This window comes from Eleutherodactylus coqui, chromosome 5 (assembly GCF_035609145.1).
Source record: "Eleutherodactylus coqui strain aEleCoq1 chromosome 5, aEleCoq1.hap1, whole genome shotgun sequence".
Taxonomy (NCBI): domain Eukaryota; kingdom Metazoa; phylum Chordata; class Amphibia; order Anura; family Eleutherodactylidae; genus Eleutherodactylus; species Eleutherodactylus coqui.
This window is the reverse complement of record NC_089841.1, coordinates 258867271-258888827: the sequence shown is the minus strand read 5'-3', so window position 1 is coordinate 258888827 and position 21557 is coordinate 258867271. Positions and strand designations below refer to the sequence as shown.

The following is a 21557-nucleotide window of genomic DNA, read 5'->3' as shown; positions in this document are numbered from 1 at the left end:
CAGAACTCCTTTAACGCTGCTTTCCGTTCTATTATTACACCACCTCAGAACCCCGAGGCTCAGCCATGTATTAAACTGTCAATTTAACACTAGGAAAATCCAATGGGAATCTGACAGTTTAAAAGACTGAAAGTGTCACAGAGGTCCCGAGAGATGGAGAGCGGCACGGCAGCATCGCCTCAGTGTCCTGCCCCTTCTAGCATGCACTGTATCTGCGGAGCAAGCGGCACGACAGCATCGCCTCAGCATCCTGCCCCTGCTAGCATGCACTGTATCTGCTGAGCAAGCGGCACGACAGCATCGCCTCAGCATCCTGCCCCTGCTAGCATGCACTGTATCTGCTGAGCAAGCGGCACGACAGCATCGCCTCAGCATCCTGCCCCTGCTAGCATGCACTGTATCTGCTGAGCAAGCGGCACGACAGCATCGCCTCAGCATCCTGCCCCTGCTAGCATGCACTGTATCTGCGGAGCAAGCGGCACGGCAGCATCGCCTCAGCATCCTGCCCCTGCTAGCATGCACTGTATCTGCGGAGCAAGCGGCACGGCAGCATCGCCTCAGCATCCTGCCCCTGCTAGCATGCACTGTATCTGCTGAGCAAGCGGCACGACAGCATCGCCTCAGCATCCTGCCCCTGCTAGCATGCACTGTATCTGCTGAGCAAGCGGCACGACAGCATCGCCTCAGTGTCCTGCCCCTGCTAGCATGCGCTGTATCTGCTGAGCAAGCGGCACGGCAGCATTGCCTCAGCGTCCTGCCCCTGCTAGCATGCACTGTATCTGCTGAGCAAGTGGCACGGCAGCATCGCCTCAGCGTCCTGCCCCTGCTAGCATGCACTGTATCTGCTGAGCAAGTGGCACGGCAGCATCGCCTCAGCGTCCTGCCCCTGCTAGCATGCACTGTATCTGCTGAGCAAGCGGCACGACAGCATCGCCTCAGCGTCCTGCCCCTGCTAGCATGCACTGTATCTGCGGAGCAAGCGGCACGACAGCATCGCCTCAGCATCGCCTCAGCATCGCCTCAGCATCCTGCCCCTGCTAGCATGCACTGTATCTGCGGAGCAAGCGGCACGACAGCATCGCCTCAGCATCCTGCCCCTGCTAGCATGCACTGTATCTGCTGAGCAAGGTGGTGACTAGTCTCCAACCCCCTGAACTGCCACGTACCGCAGTATGGTGTAGTCTGTGAACACTGCGGACACACGTGTCCTGTGTCTGGAGTTGCCATGTGAAAAACGCCCCACTCTTCATCCTTGCGACCTGTGAGTCTCCAGGAGCGTTCAACAAGTAATTCCCAGGAATCCTCTTGACTGGCCGTCAGCTGGTGCGTCTCTTGTATCAGCATTGATGGCAGAGCCCAGTAAAAAAGGAAATCGGCAGGACAATGCTTGTACGAGGGTACTGGCTTCAGGTTGGCTCTCTAGCTCTGATATACATAGGACTAGAGGAGGACTTATTTGAAGAGTTTATAGAGCATCGCAAGCAAGGGCTAATGATGTGAAGCGTGCTTTCCCTAGTCGGTGGGTTGCATACTTGCCCCCAGAGTTTGCACTGTGCACTTAAACGCATCTTGAAATGGCAGTCTAGTGTTTTTCTTTCTCTTCTGTGGTTAGTTTGTTACTTCTCACTCCGTAATACATAATGGCTCTATATTGGAGAAAGGAGAGCAGTGGCCCACCACCACTGGCAATGAGTTGGGAACCTTGTATATTGGGCTACACCTTCCCCCCACCATTCCCAGTGCATCACCTCCTAAGTATTCTGTCAATTCCACAGGTAAACGTGCCTTTGGGCTCCCAACAGCCGCCCCGACACAGGAACGATAGTCGCTCACTGAATGAAGGCAGAGCACTACTGGGGTCTTTCGGCTGCCCACCTCCATTCAAAGTAAACAAAGGCTGACTGACTACTTGTTTACACGAGCCGAAAGTCGCAGGCGATTCTTGCTCACTTGTCCTGTCGGGTCCAGTGTTTACACAGGATGACCGTCACCTTTTGAGCGATGACTCAGCTGACTGTCGGCGGTGTAAGCTCACCCTTACACTTTCTAACTTCAGGTGTCTCCTTTTCAAGGTCAATTAGCCTGTTAGTTCAAAGATTATTTTCTTGGCTGGGTAGCAACTCGTTCAGCCGGTGTGGCGCACTCCATTTCCTTACTGTCAGAGCGTGCCTGCCAGCTGTCTCTGCCACTGGTTATCTCTAGGGTGGCTGGTGGGTCCGTGCCCTGTTGCCCATCTGGACAGTCTCAAATGGGAGCTTATTGATGCCTGCAGAAGTTCTATTTACAGATGTAATACCAATAGAAACCATAGAACCAATTCAGAGCACCTGAAACTGACTTTTTCTGTTCTCTTCAAAATCTTACAGCTGAAAGCCCGTTGTGAAGAGTTGAAGCTGGACTGGAACACGCTGTCCCTGGAGAATCTCATGAAGGAGAAGTTGGCACTAAAGAATCAGATCTCGGAAAAGCAGAAGCACTGTCTGGAGTTGCAGGTGAGGGACCGGCCAGCGCTAAGAGGCATTATCTGGCTGTGCAGGCAGCGGGTATACTGGCCACTGTTCTGTGACCGCGGTTGGGATCCAGGCAGCGGGTATACTGGCCACTGTTCTGTGACCACGGTTAGGATCCAGGCAGCGGGTATACTGGCCACTGTTCTGTGACCACGGTTAGGATCCAGGCAGCGGGTATACTGGCCACTGTTCTGTGACCGCGGTTAGGATCCAGGCAGAGGGTATACTGGCCGCTGTTGGGTGACCGCGGTTAGGATCCAGGCAGAGGGTATACTGGCCGCTGTTGGGTGACTGCGGTTAGGGTCCAGGCAGGGGATATACTGGCCGCTGTTGGGTGACCGCGGTTAGGATCCATGCAGCGGGTATACTGGCCACTGTTCTGTGACCGCGGTTAGGATCCAGGCAGAGGGTATACTGGCCGCTGTTGGGTGACCGCGGTTAGGATCCAGGCAGAGGGTATACTGGCCGCTGTTGGGTGACCGCGGTTAGGATCCAGGCAGAGGGTATACTGGCCGCTGTTGGGTGACCGCGGTTAGGATCCATGCAGCGGGTATACTGGCCACTGTTCTGTGACCGCGGTTAGGATCCAGGCAGCGGGTATACTGGCCGCTGTTGGGTGACCGCGGTTAGGATCCAGGCAGAGGGTATACTGGCCGCTGTTGGGTGACCGCGGTTAGGATCCAGGCAGCGGGTATACTGGCCGCTGTTGGGTGACCGCGGTTAGGATCCAGGCAGAGGGTATACTGGCCGCTGTTGGGTGACCGCGGTTAGGATCCAGGCAGCGGGTATACTGGCCGCTGTTGGGTGACCGCGGTTAGGATCCAGGCAGAGGGTATACTGGCCGCTGTTGGGTGACTGCGGTTAGGGTCCAGGCAGGGGATATACTGGCCGCTGTTGGGTGACCGCGGTTAGGATCCAGGCAGCGGGTATACTGGCCACTGTTCTGTGACCGCGGTTAGGATCCATGCAGCGGGTATACTGGCCACTGTTCTGTGACCGCGGTTAGGATCCAGGCAGCGGGTATACTGGCCGCTGTTGGGTGACCGCGGTTAGGATCCAGGCAGAGGGTATACTGGCCGCTGTTGGGTGACCGCGGTTAGGATCCAGGCAGAGGGTATACTGGCCGCTGTTGGGTGACCGCGGTTAGGATCCAGGCAGAGGGTATACTGGCCGCTGTTGGGTGACTGCGGTTAGGGTCCAGGCAGGGGATATACTGGCCGCTGTTGGGTGACCGCGGTTAGGATCCAGGCAGCGGGTATACTGGCCGCTGTTGGGTGACCGCGGTTAGGATCCAGGCAGCGGGTATACTGGCCGCTGTTGGGTGACCGCGGTTAGGATCCAGGCAGCGGGTATACTGGCCGCTGTTGGGTGACCGCGGTTAGGATCCAGGCAGAGGGTATACTGGCCGCTGTTGGGTGACCGCGGTTAGGATCCAGGCAGCGGGTATACTGGCCGCTGTTGGGTGACCGCGGTTAGGATCCAGGCAGCGGGTATACTGGCCGCTGTTGGGTGACCGCGGTTAGGATCCAGGCAGAGGGTATACTGGCCGCTGTTGGGTGACCGCGGTTAGGATCCAGGCAGAGGGTATACTGGCCGCTGTTGGGTGACCGCGGTTAGGATCCAGGCAGCGGGTATACTGGCCGCTGTTGGGTGACCGCGGTTAGGATTCAGGCAGCGGGTATACCAGGTTCTCGCACAATGTGCCTTTTTTTTTTTTTTTTAAACTCGTTTTATTGAACAATATATATTTCGTACATTGCGTGAATAAACAACTTTGGTTACATCATAGGCTCTTGTGATTATGTAGTTACATTAACATATGCTGGTATTGAATACAGTGTGGCAGTGTATTTGCTCATGGAGTCAGTGGAGGGCCATAGCTTTCTCGTGTTTTACCGGTTCGTTCTAGATACGGTTGCTCTCAGCAGGCTTTGGAATCGGTCTTGCGTGAATATTGTACTTGTTGATCCGCACCATCTTTCCCATACCTTATCGACTTTATCGGGGCATTTTCTATTTTTGTATACTATTTTTTTCATATGGTAGGATAGCATTAACTATGTTCTGCCATTTTGAGAGTGTCGGGGGGCGTCTATCCATCCATCGCAAAGCCATTGCCTTGCGGGCGTAGAATAGTGTCTTACTGAGGAATATTCTGTCGTGGTATTGCCATTGTTCTTCGTCTAGAATGCCCAATAGACATACTGCTGGGTCTTGTGGTACCGGTATACCCATCAGTTGAGTTAGGAATTCTGTGACTTCTCCCCAGTATGTGTAGATGTTGGGGCAGCTCCATATTAGATGGTTGAGGTTTGCATTGGGGGCTCTACACCTATGGCATTGGTTTGTGGGAATCCTCTTCATTTTATGCAGTCTGGTCGGGGTCAGATAGCACTGGTGTAGTATATATAATTGAGTCAGTTTGTTTGCGGCCGGTGACACCGCGGTGTACGTGGACATCGCAGTTTCCCAGTCCTCATTAGTGAGAGTGGGGATGAGCTCTTTCCATCTCTCCACTACTGTCATTGGCGTTTCGGGGATCTTGGATTGTAACAGGTGGGTGTATAGCGCCGATATCAATCCTTTGGGTCCCTGGGTGCACAGTATCCCTATTAATGGGTACTGGGAGAAGGGTTGTCTGGGTTTTGGGAATTGTGCTGTTAAGGCGTGCCTAAGTTGTAGATACCCAATGTGCCTCTTTTTAGTCCAGTATTTTACCTACAAAATGAATGATCAGTCTCTTTGCAGGAGTTGAAATGTACCAGAATAGCAGTTTAATTTAGATGTGGTTTTCACGTAGAAAAGCTGATTGCAACTGTGGATTTCACCTATTGCAATGCAAAGGGTGAAATCTGCAGCCACATCCAACCTTCAAGGGTTATTTCCACCTTAGACATTTTATACTATATCCACAGGATACACCATAAATGTCTGATGGATACGGTTTCCACCTCCGGGGACGGCAGCATCTTCAGAACTAGTATGGCCTCTAGCTGCTGTATCCAACCTGTGATTGACTTGAGCGGAGGCTGGAAGTATGGAAACAGTGGAGTGTGCTGTGCTACAGCTCTTCTTGTGACTCACAATGTGCTACCCTGTTTCCATAATTCTGGCCACTGCCATTCATTCACAGTAGTTGACTCACTAGATATGGGGTCATGTGCTTCCACCTCCCCGTCCTGAAGGTGGCACCGGGTTCCACTGCTGGCATTTACTCAGCATGGGGATGCACCATAGATGTCTCCGAAGAGAATAAGCCTTTCCGTTGAGTATGTGCAGGTATATCTTGCCATATTTACGGAGATCATTTCTGCTTGTAAAGTGACATGTTTTTCTCTCACCATTTGCATGAATACTTATGGTTAAGAACTTGACAAATCCACTATGCATATTCTTGACTTTTTGTACCTTTTTTTTGTTCTTAGATTAGCATTGTAGAGCTCGAGAAATTTCAGAGGCAGCATGAGTTACTTCAGCTGAAGTCTACCACTTTGTCGGAGGATCCGCCACCAAGTAGCACTCGCTCTAAGGGTAGTTTTGTTGCTCGCTACCCACCAGAGGGATCACAAACACGTCTGCTTCCTTCTCAGTCAACCAGCATCAATGGCATGAGCCCTGAACCCTTAATTAATGGTCATGCTTCTCACTATGAACTGCACCACTCATGTCGTGGTGGAGGAAGTAGGCCTTGCTCTAAAGAAAGCACACCGTCTCGCGGAGATCACAATGATATGCATGCATCACGTCACAAGGGGGAGAGAAACGGCCCATCTCAACCAGACTACACACGCTACTCGCCTGCCAAAATTGCTATGAGGCGCCATCTTAATCAAGATCCTGCACCTAATTCCAGAGGGTCTGACATCACTCACAGGTGAGAGCGAAGAGCTTTAGAAACTAGTCAAATCTTCATGTAAAAGTTCTGCATTTCGGCATTTAATACACTGTCTTACTTTTGTGCAATATTTTATTTTAGAGCTGAAATGGTGAAAGAAAATAGTTTTTTGTCCCCAAGTTCTGGAATCTTAAATGGCATCCAGTTAAGTCCTCAGGAGTCACACCCTTCATCGCCTGAGGCTGGACAGACCTCAGTGGATAGAGGCACGGATAAGGTTGGTTACTACTGTGGATCACTTTTTGGTTAACGTCTGTCCTTGAACCCACTCCACTTAACCCCTTAAGGACCAGGCTGTTTTGCACCTTAAGGACCAGACACTTTTTAGGGATTTTACCCATGTGGTAGTTTTATTGCCCTATTTTTTTTCCTTTTAGCTACCCAAATTGTTTTTGCTGCATTTTTTTCCCGTGACATATAGGGCGATTTTAATATCTTTTTCACTTACACTTTTTTTCACTTTTTTTCTAGTTTTATTAAGGTAAAAAGCTAAAAAAAAAGTGTTTTTTTTTTTTGTTTTTTTTTTTACATTTATAGTTTTTTTTAATTAGTATATTTATGCTAAAATAAAGTATGGAAATGGGTTCCTCATTTTGTTTAGATAAATAATATGTATGGTTTTGGATTGCAGGGCGCATGTAGCAATTGTTTTGGTTGGCGTCAGCTTTGGGTTATTTTCTTTGTGTTATATTGTTTTATTCTGTAATTTTGATTTACTTATATTATCTTTTTACCATCTACGTCACGTTTGGGTTTTTGTTTTTTTTATTTGACATTTTTCCACTGTAGCTGAGGCATCCATAGGAGAAAGAATTCCACTTTCACTTTTTTAGTACATCGCCCTCATTGAGCACGGTGTACTAAAGAAAATAGGTGGCAGAAAGGGTTAAAACCCACTTCTCCCTCCTCCTCCACCGGGTTATCAGCTGTGACTGATTGATTGCAGAAACAGGAGGCTTTAATCCCCGCTGTAATTTTACATACGACTGGGCTTTAAGCCCGGGGCCAGGCGCCCTATATTTACAGTGCTTGGTCCTTGATGGGTTAAATTTCTTTATACCTGGCAGTAACTTTTAAATGTTTTTACCTGGTGTGTGTTCTTTTCTTTTAGATGTCCAGAGATCGTACCTCTACTCCTAACCCTGAGACCATCACCAGTTTGCCTATTAGTATCCCCCTTAGCACAGTCCAGCCTAACAAACTGCCAGTCAGTATCCCTCTGGCGAGTGTGGTCTTGCCAAGTCGAGTAGAAAAGGTACGCTAATGATCTGTTCTGCCTTGTGCTCATCCCACACGCCACATCACTCACTTGAATAAAAGCACATGTGACACGGTGTGCAGCAGCTTGCCACTCTGTGCATATAAGAACATTGACAAGTGGTTAAAGTTTTAGCTAATCCTTAGAGGCTCCTGCCCCCATGAAAATCTTAAAGGGTTTGTCCCACTTGTATCTGTTTTACGGCAAGAAGCAGACACCCCTGTACACTGCGCAGTTTCATTCACTTCAATAGGAATCAGTTTGCAGTACCAACCCAGGCCACTATGCAATGTACAGAGCTGTCTGCTTCCTGCAGCAAAACTGGTGAAAGTGGGTTTTTAACGGAGTTTTAGGAAAATCATGCTGTGCTTCCACTGAAACTAGCTTTAAACAGATTGTGCTTTTAATATATGCTTTGTACTTGCATACGTGTATTCATGAATGAAGAAGAAATGTCACACTAGATGCAGGGGAATAAAACAAACCCCCTGCTAAAGATCACCTGCCTAACTCGGGAGAAAGTGCAGAGCCAGTTAAAGAAGATTAAAATCGATAAATTGCCGGGCCCAGATGGAATACACCCAAGGGAACTTAGTGACGTGATAGACCGCGATTTCTTTGTCCATATTTATGGACACTATTGAGAACGGGGTTGTACCATTGGATTGGCACATTGCCAATGTGGTACCAATATACAAAAAGGGGTCTAAAAGAGAGCCTTGTAACTACAAGCTGGTAAGTCTCACTTCAGTAGTTGGAAAAATATTTGAGGTATTTCTTAGAGATACCATCCTAGAAAACCACAAGGAAAACGGCATAACTCCTCACCAGCATGGGTTCATGAGGGGTCGATCATGTCAGACTAATCTGATCTGCTTCTACAATGAAGTAAGCTCTAGGCTGGAACTAGGAGAGTCTCTATTAATCTTGTATATCTGGACTTCTCTAAAACATTTGACACAGTGCCGCATAATAGGCTGATATATAAAATGAGACAACTCGGACTGGGTGAAAACGTGTGTAAGTGGGTAAAGAACTGGCTCAGAGATAAAAAGCAGAGGGTGGTAATAAATGGTTCATACTCTGATTGGGCCGGTGCCACAGGGTTCAGTATTAGGCCCCATTCAGATGATACAAAATTATACAAGGTAGTTAATACAAAGGAGGACAATGAACGCCTAGAAAAGGACCTGGATAAGCTGGGGGCTTGGCTAGAGAAATGGCAAATGAAGTTCAATGTGGATAAATGTAAGGTTCTGCACATGGGCAGGAGAAACGGACATCACCAATATACACTAAATGGGGTACTGCTAGGGAAAACAGATATGGAAAAAGACCTGGGGGTATTAGTGGACTACAGATTTAACTGGAGCAACCAATGCCAGTCCGCTGCTGCAAAAGCTAATAAAGTCTTAGGGTGCATTAAAAGAGGTATAGGGGCGAGGGATGAGAACATTATTCTTGCATTATATAAGGCACTTGTGTCAGTCAAAGCAGGTTTCATGGCCAACACAGAAGGGGGTTCCTCTGGACCAACAAGGGGGATGGGGTAAAACAGGCTGAACTAGATGGTCATTGTCTCCCTCCAGCCTAACATACTATGTTACTATGTATTTTTTACATAGACTTACTATTTTGCAATATGTGTCCATTCCTACAGCAATAGATGGGTTTAGTTAGGTTTCATTTTTTATGCTCTTGAGTGTATTGTATTTGCCGCTCAGCACTTCGGTGCTGTAAGAAATATTTTTAAGGTGTTGTTCATCCAATCAAATATTTTCTTGTTCAGAGAAACAGTCCCAGTCCCGGTTGGCACAGCAGGGACAGTTCCAGTATGGATAATCAATATGGTGCTACCGCAAACATAAACTATGCTGCTGTCTCCAAGTCACTGGCTACCTCAGGTACCATTTATGTTCATTATGTCTCGGTATGATTGTAAGGAGAACACACTTTTCTCTGGCCACCAGAAGATGCACAATATTAAATTTCCATATTTGAAATGCTGATTAAGGCTAATTTCATAAACCTCCAATAACTGAAAGAATGTTTCTGCCTTAAACACTGCATTTTGTTACTACTGAAAAGCTGTAATTAGTCTGAGCTATTATGCTGCTGCTTCACAAGTTTATAGTTAATAGAATTATTTTAGTGGCATCCAGTGACCATGTAGTGTTAGGGCCAGACCCCTGGGTCTCTATCCAGTGACAATGTAATGTTAGGGCCAGCCCCATGGGTCTGCATCCAGTGACAATGTAATGTTAGGGCCAGCCCCCTCTGACTGCATCCAGTGACAATGTAATGTTAGGGACAGCCCCCTGGGTCTGCATCCAGTGACAATGTAATGTTAGGGCCAGCTCCCTGGGTCTGCATCCAGTGACAATGTAATGTTAGGGCCAGCTCCCTGGGTCTGCATCCAGTGACAATGTAATGTTAGGGCCAGCCCCCTGGGTCTGCATCCAGAGATTGTAGAGTAGTCCCGCAGCACACCTAAAACATGCACATTAGTACAGAGGTTTCAGCAAGAGTATGCCCAGCCACCTATGGGGTCATGAACTTAACCCCAGGTATGAGCGATGATATCCAAGAACGGCGGCAGCATCAGCGGTGTAGAAATAGTAGAAATGTTTTTTTTATTGCTCCATAAAAAATGGTGACGTTTCGACTTGTTCCAAGTCTTTCTCAAGCCTGAGAAAGACTTGTAACAAGTCGAAACATCGCCATTTTTTATGGAGCAATAAAAAAAAGTTATACTATTTCTACACCGCTGATGCTGCCGCCTTTCTTGGGTCTGCATCCAGTGACGATGTAATGTTAGGGCCAGCCCCCCGGTCTGCATCCAATGACAATGTAATGTTAGGGCCAGCCCCCTGGGTCTGGATCCAATGACAATGTAATGTTAGGGCCAGCCCCCTGGGCCTGGATCCAATGACAATGTAACGTTAGGGCCAGCCCCCTGAGTCTGCATCCAATGACAATGTAATGTTAGGGCCAGCCCCCTGGGCCTGGATCCAATGACAATGTAACGCTAGGGCCAGCCCCCTGGGTCTGCATCCAGTGACAATGTAATGTTAGGGCCAGCTCCCTGGGTCTGCATCCAGTGACAATGTAATGTTAGGGCCAGCTCCCTGGGTCTGCATCCAGTGACAATGTAATGTTAGGGCCAGCTCCCTGGGTCTGCATCCAGTGACAATGTAATGTTAGGGCCAGCTCCCTGGGTCTGCATCCAGTGACAATGTAATGTTAGGGCCAGCCCCCTGGGTCTGCATCCAGAGATTGTAGAGTAGTCCCGCAGCACACCTAAAACATGCACATTAGTACAGAGGTTTCAGCAAGAGTATGCCCAGCCACCTATGGGGTCATGAACTTAACCCCAGGTATGAGCGATGATATCCAAGAAAGGCGGCAGCATCAGCGGTGTAGAAATAGTAGAAATGTTTTTTTTATTGCTCCATAAAAAATGGTGACGTTTCGACTTGTTCCAAGTCTTTCTCAAGCCTGAGAAAGACTTGTAACAAGTCGAAACATCGCCATTTTTTATGGAGCAATAAAAAAAAGTTATACTATTTCTACACCGCTGATGCTGCCGCCTTTCTTGGGTCTGCATCCAGTGACGATGTAATGTTAGGGCCAGCCCCCCGGTCTGCATCCAATGACAATGTAATGTTAGGGCCAGCCCCCTGGGTCTGGATCCAATGACAATGTAATGTTAGGGCCAGCCCCCTGGGCCTGGATCCAATGACAATGTAACGTTAGGGCCAGCCCCCTGAGTCTGCATCCAATGACAATGTAATGTTAGGGCCAGCCCCCTGGGCCTGGATCCAATGACAATGTAACGCTAGGGCCAGCCCCCTGGGTCTGCATCCAATGACAATGTAATGTTAGGGCCAGCCCCCTGGGCCTGCATCCAATGACAATGTAACGTTAGGGCCAGCCCCCTGGGCCTGGATCCAATGACAATGTAACGTTAGGGCCAGCCCCCTGGGTCTGGATCCAATGACAATGTAATGTTAGGGCTAGCCCCCTGGGTCTGCATCCAATAACAATGTAACGCTAGGGTCAGCCCCCTGGGTCTGCATCCAATGACAATGTAACGTTAGGGCCAGCCCCCTGGGTCTGCATCCAATGACAATGTAATGTCAGGGCCAACCCCTGGGTCTGCTGTTGGGAGAAATCCTGCATGCCCAATCCTTTGCCTCCCGGGATGCTGGAGCTCTTAGCCCTCCTCACCGTTGCGAGTAAACCACGTACACTTATGAGGCAGTTGAGAAGGTAGTTTTCAAGCATTCGGCTTTAGTATTGCAAATGTGTCCATTATTTCTAGATTTATATAACAAGACTACAGTTAAATTGCTTTCTTGCTTAAAATGCTTCTTCAGAAGACACCCACTAGTTTGATATTTCTCTTATTTTCAGGTTTCTTTTACCCAACCTGGTCTTCAACTTTGAATGGACCAGTTTTGAACAGCCATGGGTCAGAGACAGACTGCATGGATGACTCCTCAAATTCAGGCACTCTTTCAAACTCTGGAGGATCTCGGAGTTCCACACCTTCCCATCACCAGCAGATCTCTCAGCGCTCGCCTGCTCACTATGCCATATCAAACAGTCCACGTGGACTTCAGGATCCTAACAAACTTCCTGGTGATGGAGAAATAGACACAAGTGATGCAGAAGTTGAAGCCAAGAGGCGTATAATCTTCACTATAACCAGTGGAGGTGGAAGTTCCTCAGGAAGGTCACCATCCAGCAAACATTGCCCACTGACGGCCACTATTCGCATGGAGTGTGGGACGGGGCAGGAGGGTAGGAAGAGAGGAAACCGAAGGAAAAGATCCTCAAGCAGTCACTTATTGATGGTTTCGCCCAAGCGCCGATCTCTTCCAACATCACTTGGGCTCAGCGGGTTTACTTCAGGATCGCCACTGAACATTAGCTCCATGGTATACAGTTTTCTGAAGAATTTTAATCACAAATGCATTACTTCATCTTTACCACACTAGCGTGTTAATCAGTGGCTACTCCTCCTTAGCCATGTCCCAACAATCTTAACATGGGGTTCATTGTGTACAATTTGCTTTAACCTTTTCCAATCCAATTTGTATCCTGGTTTTCCTAGGGGGCTTACTCTTTTTCTGCCATTATACAACAGCGCTATCTGCTGGCTAAGGCCAGTACTGCATGAAGCGACACGTTAGATAGGCTTCGACAGCAGAGAGGCTGGCAATATATAGTAAGAGAACCCCAACGGACATCTTCAAACATCAGAGCTGTACAGCCTTAAATCATAATATCTTAAGACGTCAGACAGTGGATTGGAAAGGGTTAAAGGAATACTTCATAGCTTAACCTTTCCTGCTTGTTAATCCGGATATGGAACACATTTTTGAGAGCAATACATCTGGAACAGATTACCTTTCTTATATGTATGTATGTTGCGATCACTCCCATGCAGTGCAGCCTCCTGCCCTCCTCTTCTATATTGTGCTAGCAATCCCATCAGCACATCATTGCATGACCAGGAAGAGCCAGTACCATTTCTGGCTGATGAGGACAGTTGTAAATTTCATTACTTCGTATATTTTCCTAAATAAGCTAAAGACCATAAGGATTTGTTTAGGGAGGTTGAACTGTGATCTTCATTTTAACTCAAGAATGGTAGAGTTGGGAGGGACCTCCGGGGTCATCGGGACCTCGATGCAGGTTCAATTTCTTCCCATTGCTTCTAGTCTTTCCTTGTACAGATGAGAATAGGGCTGATCCCTCTGCACTGTGACAGCCCTTCAGATATTTGTAGACCGCTATTAAGTGATACATAAGCCTCTAATCATCACCAGTAACTGATAGTTTTCTGTCACCCCAATCCCCAAAGAGTCAGTGTTACAGTCCAAATAGTTTCTACTTTCGATGGGGTCACCAGGACGACTTGTCAGTGCAAAAAGCAAGTAATTCCCAGAGGGTCACCATGAGATCACATGACCCATCTGAAAAGAATTGTTCATGTAGGAAGGAATTACTGAACAAGATAGTACTTGCTGACATATATAATGTGGGGATAGTTATATAATGAATGAGAAGGTTAGTATAGTGTCCCTTTTAAGGTTTTCCAGTGGCATATACATGTTTATGGGACCATCTTTTCTTAGATGTTTCTTGGTATAGGAGACCTTACAAATCTCCACGTTTGAGGGGCTCCACGCAACTAATGTCTAATCCTAAATGTATTGCAGGTTAATTCAAGCGATTTCTCTTTTCTTTTTCTGGCAAGAACTATTGATTGCCGCTGCTCAGGATCTCAATAGTTTATTGTCGGCGGTCACCTGACTTCACACATTAAAATCAATGCAAGCTGAAGAGGCTATTACACTTGCGTGTTCGTCCCCGTGTCGGAGACGGAAGTGCATTAGCCGGTTCTGTTGATTTGTAATGGAGTGAAGCCCAGCTAGGGCTCGTCCGCTTCCGTCCTCTACGATGAGGATAGGTTATCAATTGCTTTTGCCTGGAAAACCTCTTTTGTTACATATAAACTACACATTATCCAAAAACTTATAGCCAAGTTTTTACTCAGATGTAATTGTTGTTTTTTCCAGGTCAATAATATCAACCAGCCGTTGGAAATAACAGCTATTTCATCCCCAGAGAACTCTCTAAAGAACTCCCCTGCTCCATACCAGGACCATGACTTGCCCCCTGTACTAAAAAAAGAAAAGCCAATTTTCTCCAGTAATGGAGTTCATTATTCTCCACTCACAACAGAGGATGAGGCAGACTCCGAAGACGAGATCCACAGTTCAAGGTGAAATGACGTTGTTGGGGTTAAAATGTAATTTAGTAATTTACACTCCAGAGGAAATGTTCAGGTGGGACAAGTGATACAGCGGTTCAGCATTGACAAGGGGTGTCTTGTGTTTTACCTGGGTGTGGGGGGTATCTTGTTTCTGAGCTGTTTCGGGTGGGTAATGGCAGTAAAATAGTGATTGGAGCATGTAAATTGTTAGGGGGAAAATTGGTGACTGGTAGGTCACAGGACTCCCTCTAATACAAAAGGATAGCCGTATCATGTTCAACTCCCTCAGTGGAGAGTATGATGGACCAGGTTAGTACATCCAGCCGGTCTTTATGGGGTATTGCAGCAGATAATGATGAATTCTGGTTGCTGACTTCAATAGTTTTCAGGCTGAATGCTTTTTTTTGCTGACCAGGTTTAACCCCTAAAGAAATGGGATTGAGGCCCAGTACCAAGCACCATAAATAGATAGTGCTTGGTCCTTTTATTGTGTTAACCGATTAAGGACCAAGCACAGTAAATTCATGCCGCTTGGTCCTGGGCTTTATCGATAGTTTTTAACCCCTTTTGCCTCCTCCTTTCTTTAGTACACAGCGCTCAATGAGTGCTATGTACTAAAGAGTGGAAGTGCTTCTTCCACTATGCGAGACGGCGGTCACATGACTGCCGAATCCCCCTGTTACTGCAGAGCTTCAGGGTGCTAGCCTGATCATATCTGCCAGTGACTATTATCACTACAGGGGATGTTTTTCCTGTAACTGGGGCTCCTATGGATGCCATTCACTGAATGGCTGTTGTTGGTTCATTGGGCGCCGGCTCTGATTGGCTGAGCCACAGCTCTTGTTATCCAATCACAGCAATCGGACCCGAACGCCGCCTGTTAGGTGAGTATTTTTTTTTCTTTATGTAGTGTAGCTAGGTATTATTTTTGGGAGGGGGCTTCTATTTCAAGCAAACCCTCTTCCCCTGAAAATCAGGGTAAGGCTCCCTCCACACGGGAGGAAATTCCACAGCGGGATTTCCCGCAGAATTTCCGCCCGTGGCCGCTGCCATAGGATTGCATTAGAAAATGCAATCCAATGCAAACGGCCGCGATTTGTCCACGTGAAATCGCACGCAGAGAACAAACCGCGGCACGCTCTATTTCTGTGCGGGTGCCGCAGAGCCCCGCATAGAAATGTCACCCTCCAGCTCCCGGCTCTGCTCTGCGCATGCGCCGGCTGGCCGGCAGCCGGTACATCAAAGAGCCGGAGCCGCGGCAGAGGTGAGTGCCGTGCTGGTCTCTGCAGGGGCTCTGGTCGGGTCCCGCTGCAAGAATTCTCGCAGCAGGATCCGACCCGGCCATCTGTAGGCGGCCTAAAGCTTATTACTGGGGTAGGTCTTATTTTCTGGGAAACACGATGTATACAGAAGAAAGAAAATAACCCAAAGCTGACGCCAACCAAAACAGTCGCCATATGTGCACTGTAACCCAAAACCATACATATTATATATCAAAACGTCCGAAACAACATGAAGAACCCATTCCCATACCTTATTTCAGCATAAATATATTAATTTAAAAAAAACTGTTAATGTTAAATAATTTTTTAAGGTTTTACCCCCAATAAAACTAAAAAACGGTGGTGGGAGGGAGGTGGAGTCGGTGAAAAAGATATTAAAAAAATTAGCCCTATGTGTCACGGAAAAAATTGGGCAGATAAACCACCACCATAAAGTGTCTGGTCTTTAAGGGGTTAAAGGGGTTGTCCCGCGGCAGCAAGTGGGTCTATACACTTCTGTATGGCCATATTAATGCACTTTGTAATATACATTGTGCATTAATTATGAGCCATACAGAAGTTATCAAAAGTTTTATACTTACCTGCTCCGTTGCTGGCGTCCTCGTCTCCATGGTGCCGACTAATTTTCGGCCTCCGATGGCCAAATTAGCCGCGCTTGCGCAGTCCGGGTCTTCTGCTGTATTCAATGGAGCCGCTCGTGCAGAATGCCGGCTCCGTGTAGCTCCGCCCTGTCACGTGCCGATTCCAGCCAATCAGGAGGCTGGAATCGGCAATGGACCGCACAGAAGAGCTGCGGTCCACGGAGGGAGCAGACCCCGGCGGCCATCTTCAGCAGGTGAGTATGAAGACGCCGGACCGCCGGGATTCAGGTAAGCGCTGTGCTGTTTGTTTTTTTAACCCCTGCATCGGGGTTGTCTCGCGCCGAACGGGGGGGGGGGGTTAAAAAAAAAAAAAAAAAAAACGTTTCGGCGCGGGACAACCCCTTTAAGGTGAAGCTTGTATTGTTCCAGTCCCTGTTATGTGAGCTGTAAGTCTTCTGTAACAAGATGTTCCCATGAGCGGGCGCAGTGCCATGTCGTTTAGGGCTCATGCCTGCGGCTGGTTTTTCACCACATATTATGCATGCGTTGCATGTCCACGTAGTATTTCCAGAACAGAAATGTGCTGTGCACAGCCCAGACATCTGTTGTCCAGCGGGCCAGGAAGCTGGGGCATCGCATATCTATAGGAGCTACATGGCGTCCCATCCCCCATTTACATTGTGCCATATAGTTCTTGACAATCATCAGTTGGCAGAGATGCAGCAGGATTGTCCTAGAAGGTAATGACTGTAGTCCCAGACGTGACCCATTGTTTTATCTCGTTTCATGGACATGCTCCATTACTAAACACGGCGTGGCTCAGTATCGTGCTGTAGACGCTTGTCGTTGTCCTGGAGATACCCGTCTGAATGCCACATAAAGTACTCAGAATGGTGGCCATCTTGAATTTAGCTGATGAGCCGGCAGCGCTGCGTATTCTCTGGCTGGAATATACTGACACTAATTTGCTTCCCTCCAAACAGGACAGAAAAGAAGAACTCCAACTTGTGCTTTGAGAATAAAGACTCTCCACAGAGGAGTGAAGGGGAGAGAGGTTAGTTGTCGATTAACGTCTCTATCGATAACCCTCTGTCTGTCGTACGATGATGACTAAAACACCTTTACCTCCTCCCCACTTTAGGTCTACCGTATCCCAGCAGAAAGTCCTCTTGTGAGAGTATAGGCAAATGGAAGTCTACCTTCTCCCCGATCTCTGATGTTGCTCCCAGCCGCACTCCTGACAGCTCTGCCTCCCCCCCACGATACAACCCCCATTATCCATCTGGAGATGGGTCCCGGCGAGGTTCGGGCGGGTCAAGCCCGGGGTCAGCCGGCAGTCTTGGTGACCACACCAAAGTGGAAATTGGCAAAACACCAGATGGAAACTTGTTCCTGAATAAGAAGTGTGCATCGGATGGTGGAAGGAGAGAGGACAGGGGGCCATCTGCTATAATAGATCGCTGCAGAGCTCCACGCGGTCGGGAAAGGGATGGCAACAACTTATTTATGTCACAGGGAACAGGGATCTTGCTGAATGGCAAGGGACCTGGCCCCAATTCCCTTCAGACACACCACCAGTTCTTGAGCAGTCTGACAGCTGGCTCCCAGCTTACACTGCAGAGTAGTCTCAATTCAGTGGCCAGCAATTCAGTGCTGCAGTCTCTGTTCAACTCCATGCCTGTACATGTTACTGGCCCAAGCAGCCGTCTCGCTAACTCCCACGGCATGGGCAGTTTTACATCTCCTGGAGTGACCGGCAGTACGGTAGGAGGTGAGTTACCCGCGCTTCCCATCTGTGCATTAATGTGATTACGCATGACTGGATTTGCACCAACCTCTGCTGTATTTAAAGGTTACTGGAAATGTAGTACAAGGTCTGCATTATGTAGCTGCAGACAAAGCCGATGTAATACACCCACTGAAGTCTATGGGAAATGATTACAATATAGATTCATCTGCATTGGATCCAGATTTCATCAGTATGTCATCCATATTTACATTCTATTCTATTAAATAATGGATCTGTTGCCAATGAAAGTAAATACTGATAATATACTGATGCAACTTCATCTGTGGTACGTCCGTAATACTGACGGATACAAAGACGCTTGTCTGAAAGGAGCCTAAAGCTACAGATCAGAGGAAGATAACCTCTTGTACAGGAAACACTCTAGCCATGCTGCACTAAATCCCCGGCTCTCGTTTAAAGAGCAGGATCAGATCATTAAGCGGGGAAATCTTTCCAGAAGGTTTTGTTTGGTGAAAGGTTTCCCTGCTTTATACAGATATGATGCAATGAGCTCCTTGGCAAAAAGGAACCTTGGGCGGGTGTGGCGAGGGGGTGCTGCCTGAACCTTGGGCGGGTGTGGCGAAGGGGTGCTGCCTGAACCTTGGGCGGGTGTGGCGAGGGGGTGCTGCCTGAACCTTGGGCGGGTGTGGCGAGGGGGTGCTGCCTGAACCTTGGGCGGGTGTGGCGAGGGGGTGCTGCCTGAACCTTGGGCGGGTGTGGCGAGGGGGTGCTGCCTGAACCTTGGGCGGGTGTGGCGAGGGGGCGCTGCCTGAACCTTGGGCGGGTGTGGCCGCGGGAGGGGGGGGGGGGGCTGCCTGAACCTTGGGCACCTAAGCACTCTTTGACGTTTGACTCTAAACATAGCTGTGAGTTCTGGGCGCGGCACCATGTGAGCCTCTCCCTGCCAGCATCTAGTGATCCCTCCCCTTTTGTGTGTAGGGGGACAGCTGTCACTCTACATGATGGACAAGGAGAGGCCAGTGTGCGCAGCCCCTATGACTTGGAGTGCCGTTTATAGTCTAACTTGGCAGCATGTTAGTTGTTAACCCCGTTCCCTTGAAGTTTACGTAGTGCTATTATGTAGCGATGTAAGACGATCAGTAGTTATGTTAATCTTTTGCCTCTCTTCCACAGGTATTTAAACGTCTACCTCAGTTGAATTCACCTATGCAAAAACCGACCTGCTATATATATTTTTTTCTTAACCTTAAATAAAAAGGTGCTCATCAGTTTTATGAGGGGAGCAAATTCCTCCCTCAATCTTTCCTTTTGTAGCTACCACTGGTTAAACTTACGAAATCACTTCACTCTTTTTACTGAGCTCCATGCCAGGACACACCATTGTTCCACTGTGAATGAAAACTCAACTGCAAAATCCGGGACAATGGCAGTTGTACTTTATTTATATTAAACGTATAAGTTTTTTTTAAATTTGTTTTGTAAGTTTATTTTTCTTGGTTATCTCCTGGAGGACGAAGCTCAAGAAATGAGCAGAAAAGTGAACTGGCACGCGGGTTTGGATGAACATGAGGGATGCAGCAGGGTGTTTGACTTCTCTCAATGCAGATTCAACTGGTGCTACGCATAAGATTGTGCCTCGGTTATCTGGTGCTGATGATTTTGCGGTGCTTTGTGGACGGTTCACACTGGGACCTCCGTTGTGTTACAGAAACGTGTGCTTAATTTATTAACATCTAAGTCTGTAGAACCAAAGTACATTCTGCTCTCCTCGTATAAGAGTTTTCTGCCTCCTCAGACAACGGATTTCTCCTTTTTGTTTTGTGGGTCCACCCTCCATACCCCCAGGATACTATGGCAGCTAATTGTGTGATTGTAACAATAGGAACTATTTATCACAGGTTATTAAGGCACAGTAGTGATGCTGTTTATAAAATATTCACCTAATCCTAATATTTAAGCCTAAAGCGAAAATTTAGATTTTCAAGATACTTGATTTTTTTTTTCTTTCCTCCAACATGTAACTTAAGCTATAATGCATACATATGCATATATTGTAAATGTGTGTATATTACATTTGTGTATAAGTACATATTTATATGTATATAGTCCTGCACATATATCTATCTTTATACAGTCCTAAATCTTTTACCCTTCCTAGTAGGACATGTATTTGGGGCCAAATATAGTCTCTCGTGAACAGAGTAATGAGTGAAGAGGTTGAGCAAACTAGAGTTTGATGCAATATGTAGCCCATCTCACGGTCTTAGTAAATAGGTTGTTACAGCATTTGACTTCTACATATTACGGGGCAATGCAGTTACTCATCCATATCGCAGGTAAGCCAACACTTATCGCTTCTTGGCCCTCAGACGGTAGTTACTAGCAGGAGAGTCCTGCTGGACGGTGCTTCAGGTGACGAGTCCGAGGCGGCATCTTGCCAGTAGAATGGCCTCATGGTGCTGTGCCAGTCGGTGCAAGACATTTTTTTTCCCCCCCGACTAAACAATTTTGTGGCTGTTCCGACTCTATTCTTGTACTTTGATTTGTGGTATGAAACTAAATCACAAGATGTGGCCTCCAGAGCAAGTTTTATGAGGAGGGTAGATTTTAAGCTATTTCATGGCCTGTGGGTTAAGACTTCATGTACCTGTTTGGTACTCAAAGCCTTTCGTTCCAAGATCAGATCTGCTGAGGAATAGATAGGCTTTACTTGCCTTAATAACCTGCATATGGCACCATTCTACAACTGTTCCTTAACTGAGAGTGTGGTTAAATATAAATATATACATATTCTATATATAAAATAAGGGTGCTTGGCGGTTTGTATAATAGATTTCAATTTGGTCTATTTTTTGTCTTGCTAATTAGAAGGATGTTAGATTGAACCAGATCTTTGTTAAAAAAAAAAAAAAACTCTTTAAAAATTCCTTCTTGGTTAGTAATTATTTTGATACTTGCCCGTATGCCTTTGTAAAATGTTTTCCCATTTTTTTTCAAAACGGTTTACCTTCCTTTTTGTAGATTGTTGCTTTTGACATTTGGAAAAGTGATATTAAAAAAAAAAAAATGAAAAACAAAAAAAAAAATCTTCCACCACAAGTGTATTTTTATCTGTTTTGTGTCTAGAAAAAGCTGTACAAGAATTTCATCCAAAATGCAACTGATTTTTAATTTATGAAAGTGTATATAAATAAAAACGTGATCTAAATTTCCACTTGGCTTTTACTGAAGAAGCTGAAATGAGTTTTGTTTTTTCTACTAGTCAATACAAAAGGTTAATTTTCTAATCTCTCTTGTCAAACACTGTTCATCCATGAATAAAGGCCCATTTAGAAGCAACGATTATTGCTCAAAAGCCATCTTTTGAGCAATAATCGTATTGTGTCTAAACAAACGGCCATCGTGCACTGTTCGTTCATCGTTGACTTTTTAGCAAGCTAAGCAGCTATGAGCCTTATCAGCGCCGCACACTGAGATCTCAGCGGGATACCAG

The 21557-nt window shown here is 47.0% G+C and overlaps 1 protein-coding gene across 1 annotated transcript in view; it reads left to right on the top strand.

Annotated features, from left to right (window-relative positions):
• DOT1L (DOT1 like histone lysine methyltransferase) overlaps positions 1-21275 on the top strand; it is a 118020-nt gene extending 96745 nt beyond the window's left edge. The window contains exons 19-28 of the mRNA XM_066604591.1: positions 2367-2492; positions 5936-6384; positions 6487-6622; positions 7517-7660; positions 9453-9567; positions 12080-12606; positions 14254-14459; positions 17298-17368; positions 17456-18085; positions 19238-21275. Coding sequence (XP_066460688.1) covers positions 2367-2492; positions 5936-6384; positions 6487-6622; positions 7517-7660; positions 9453-9567; positions 12080-12606; positions 14254-14459; positions 17298-17368; positions 17456-18085; positions 19238-19245 — 2412 coding nt within the window. The 3' untranslated portion in view covers positions 19246-21275. The remainder of the gene's footprint in view (positions 1-2366; positions 2493-5935; positions 6385-6486; positions 6623-7516; positions 7661-9452; positions 9568-12079; positions 12607-14253; positions 14460-17297; positions 17369-17455; positions 18086-19237) is intronic.
• The last annotated feature ends 282 nt before the right edge of the window (positions 21276-21557 follow it).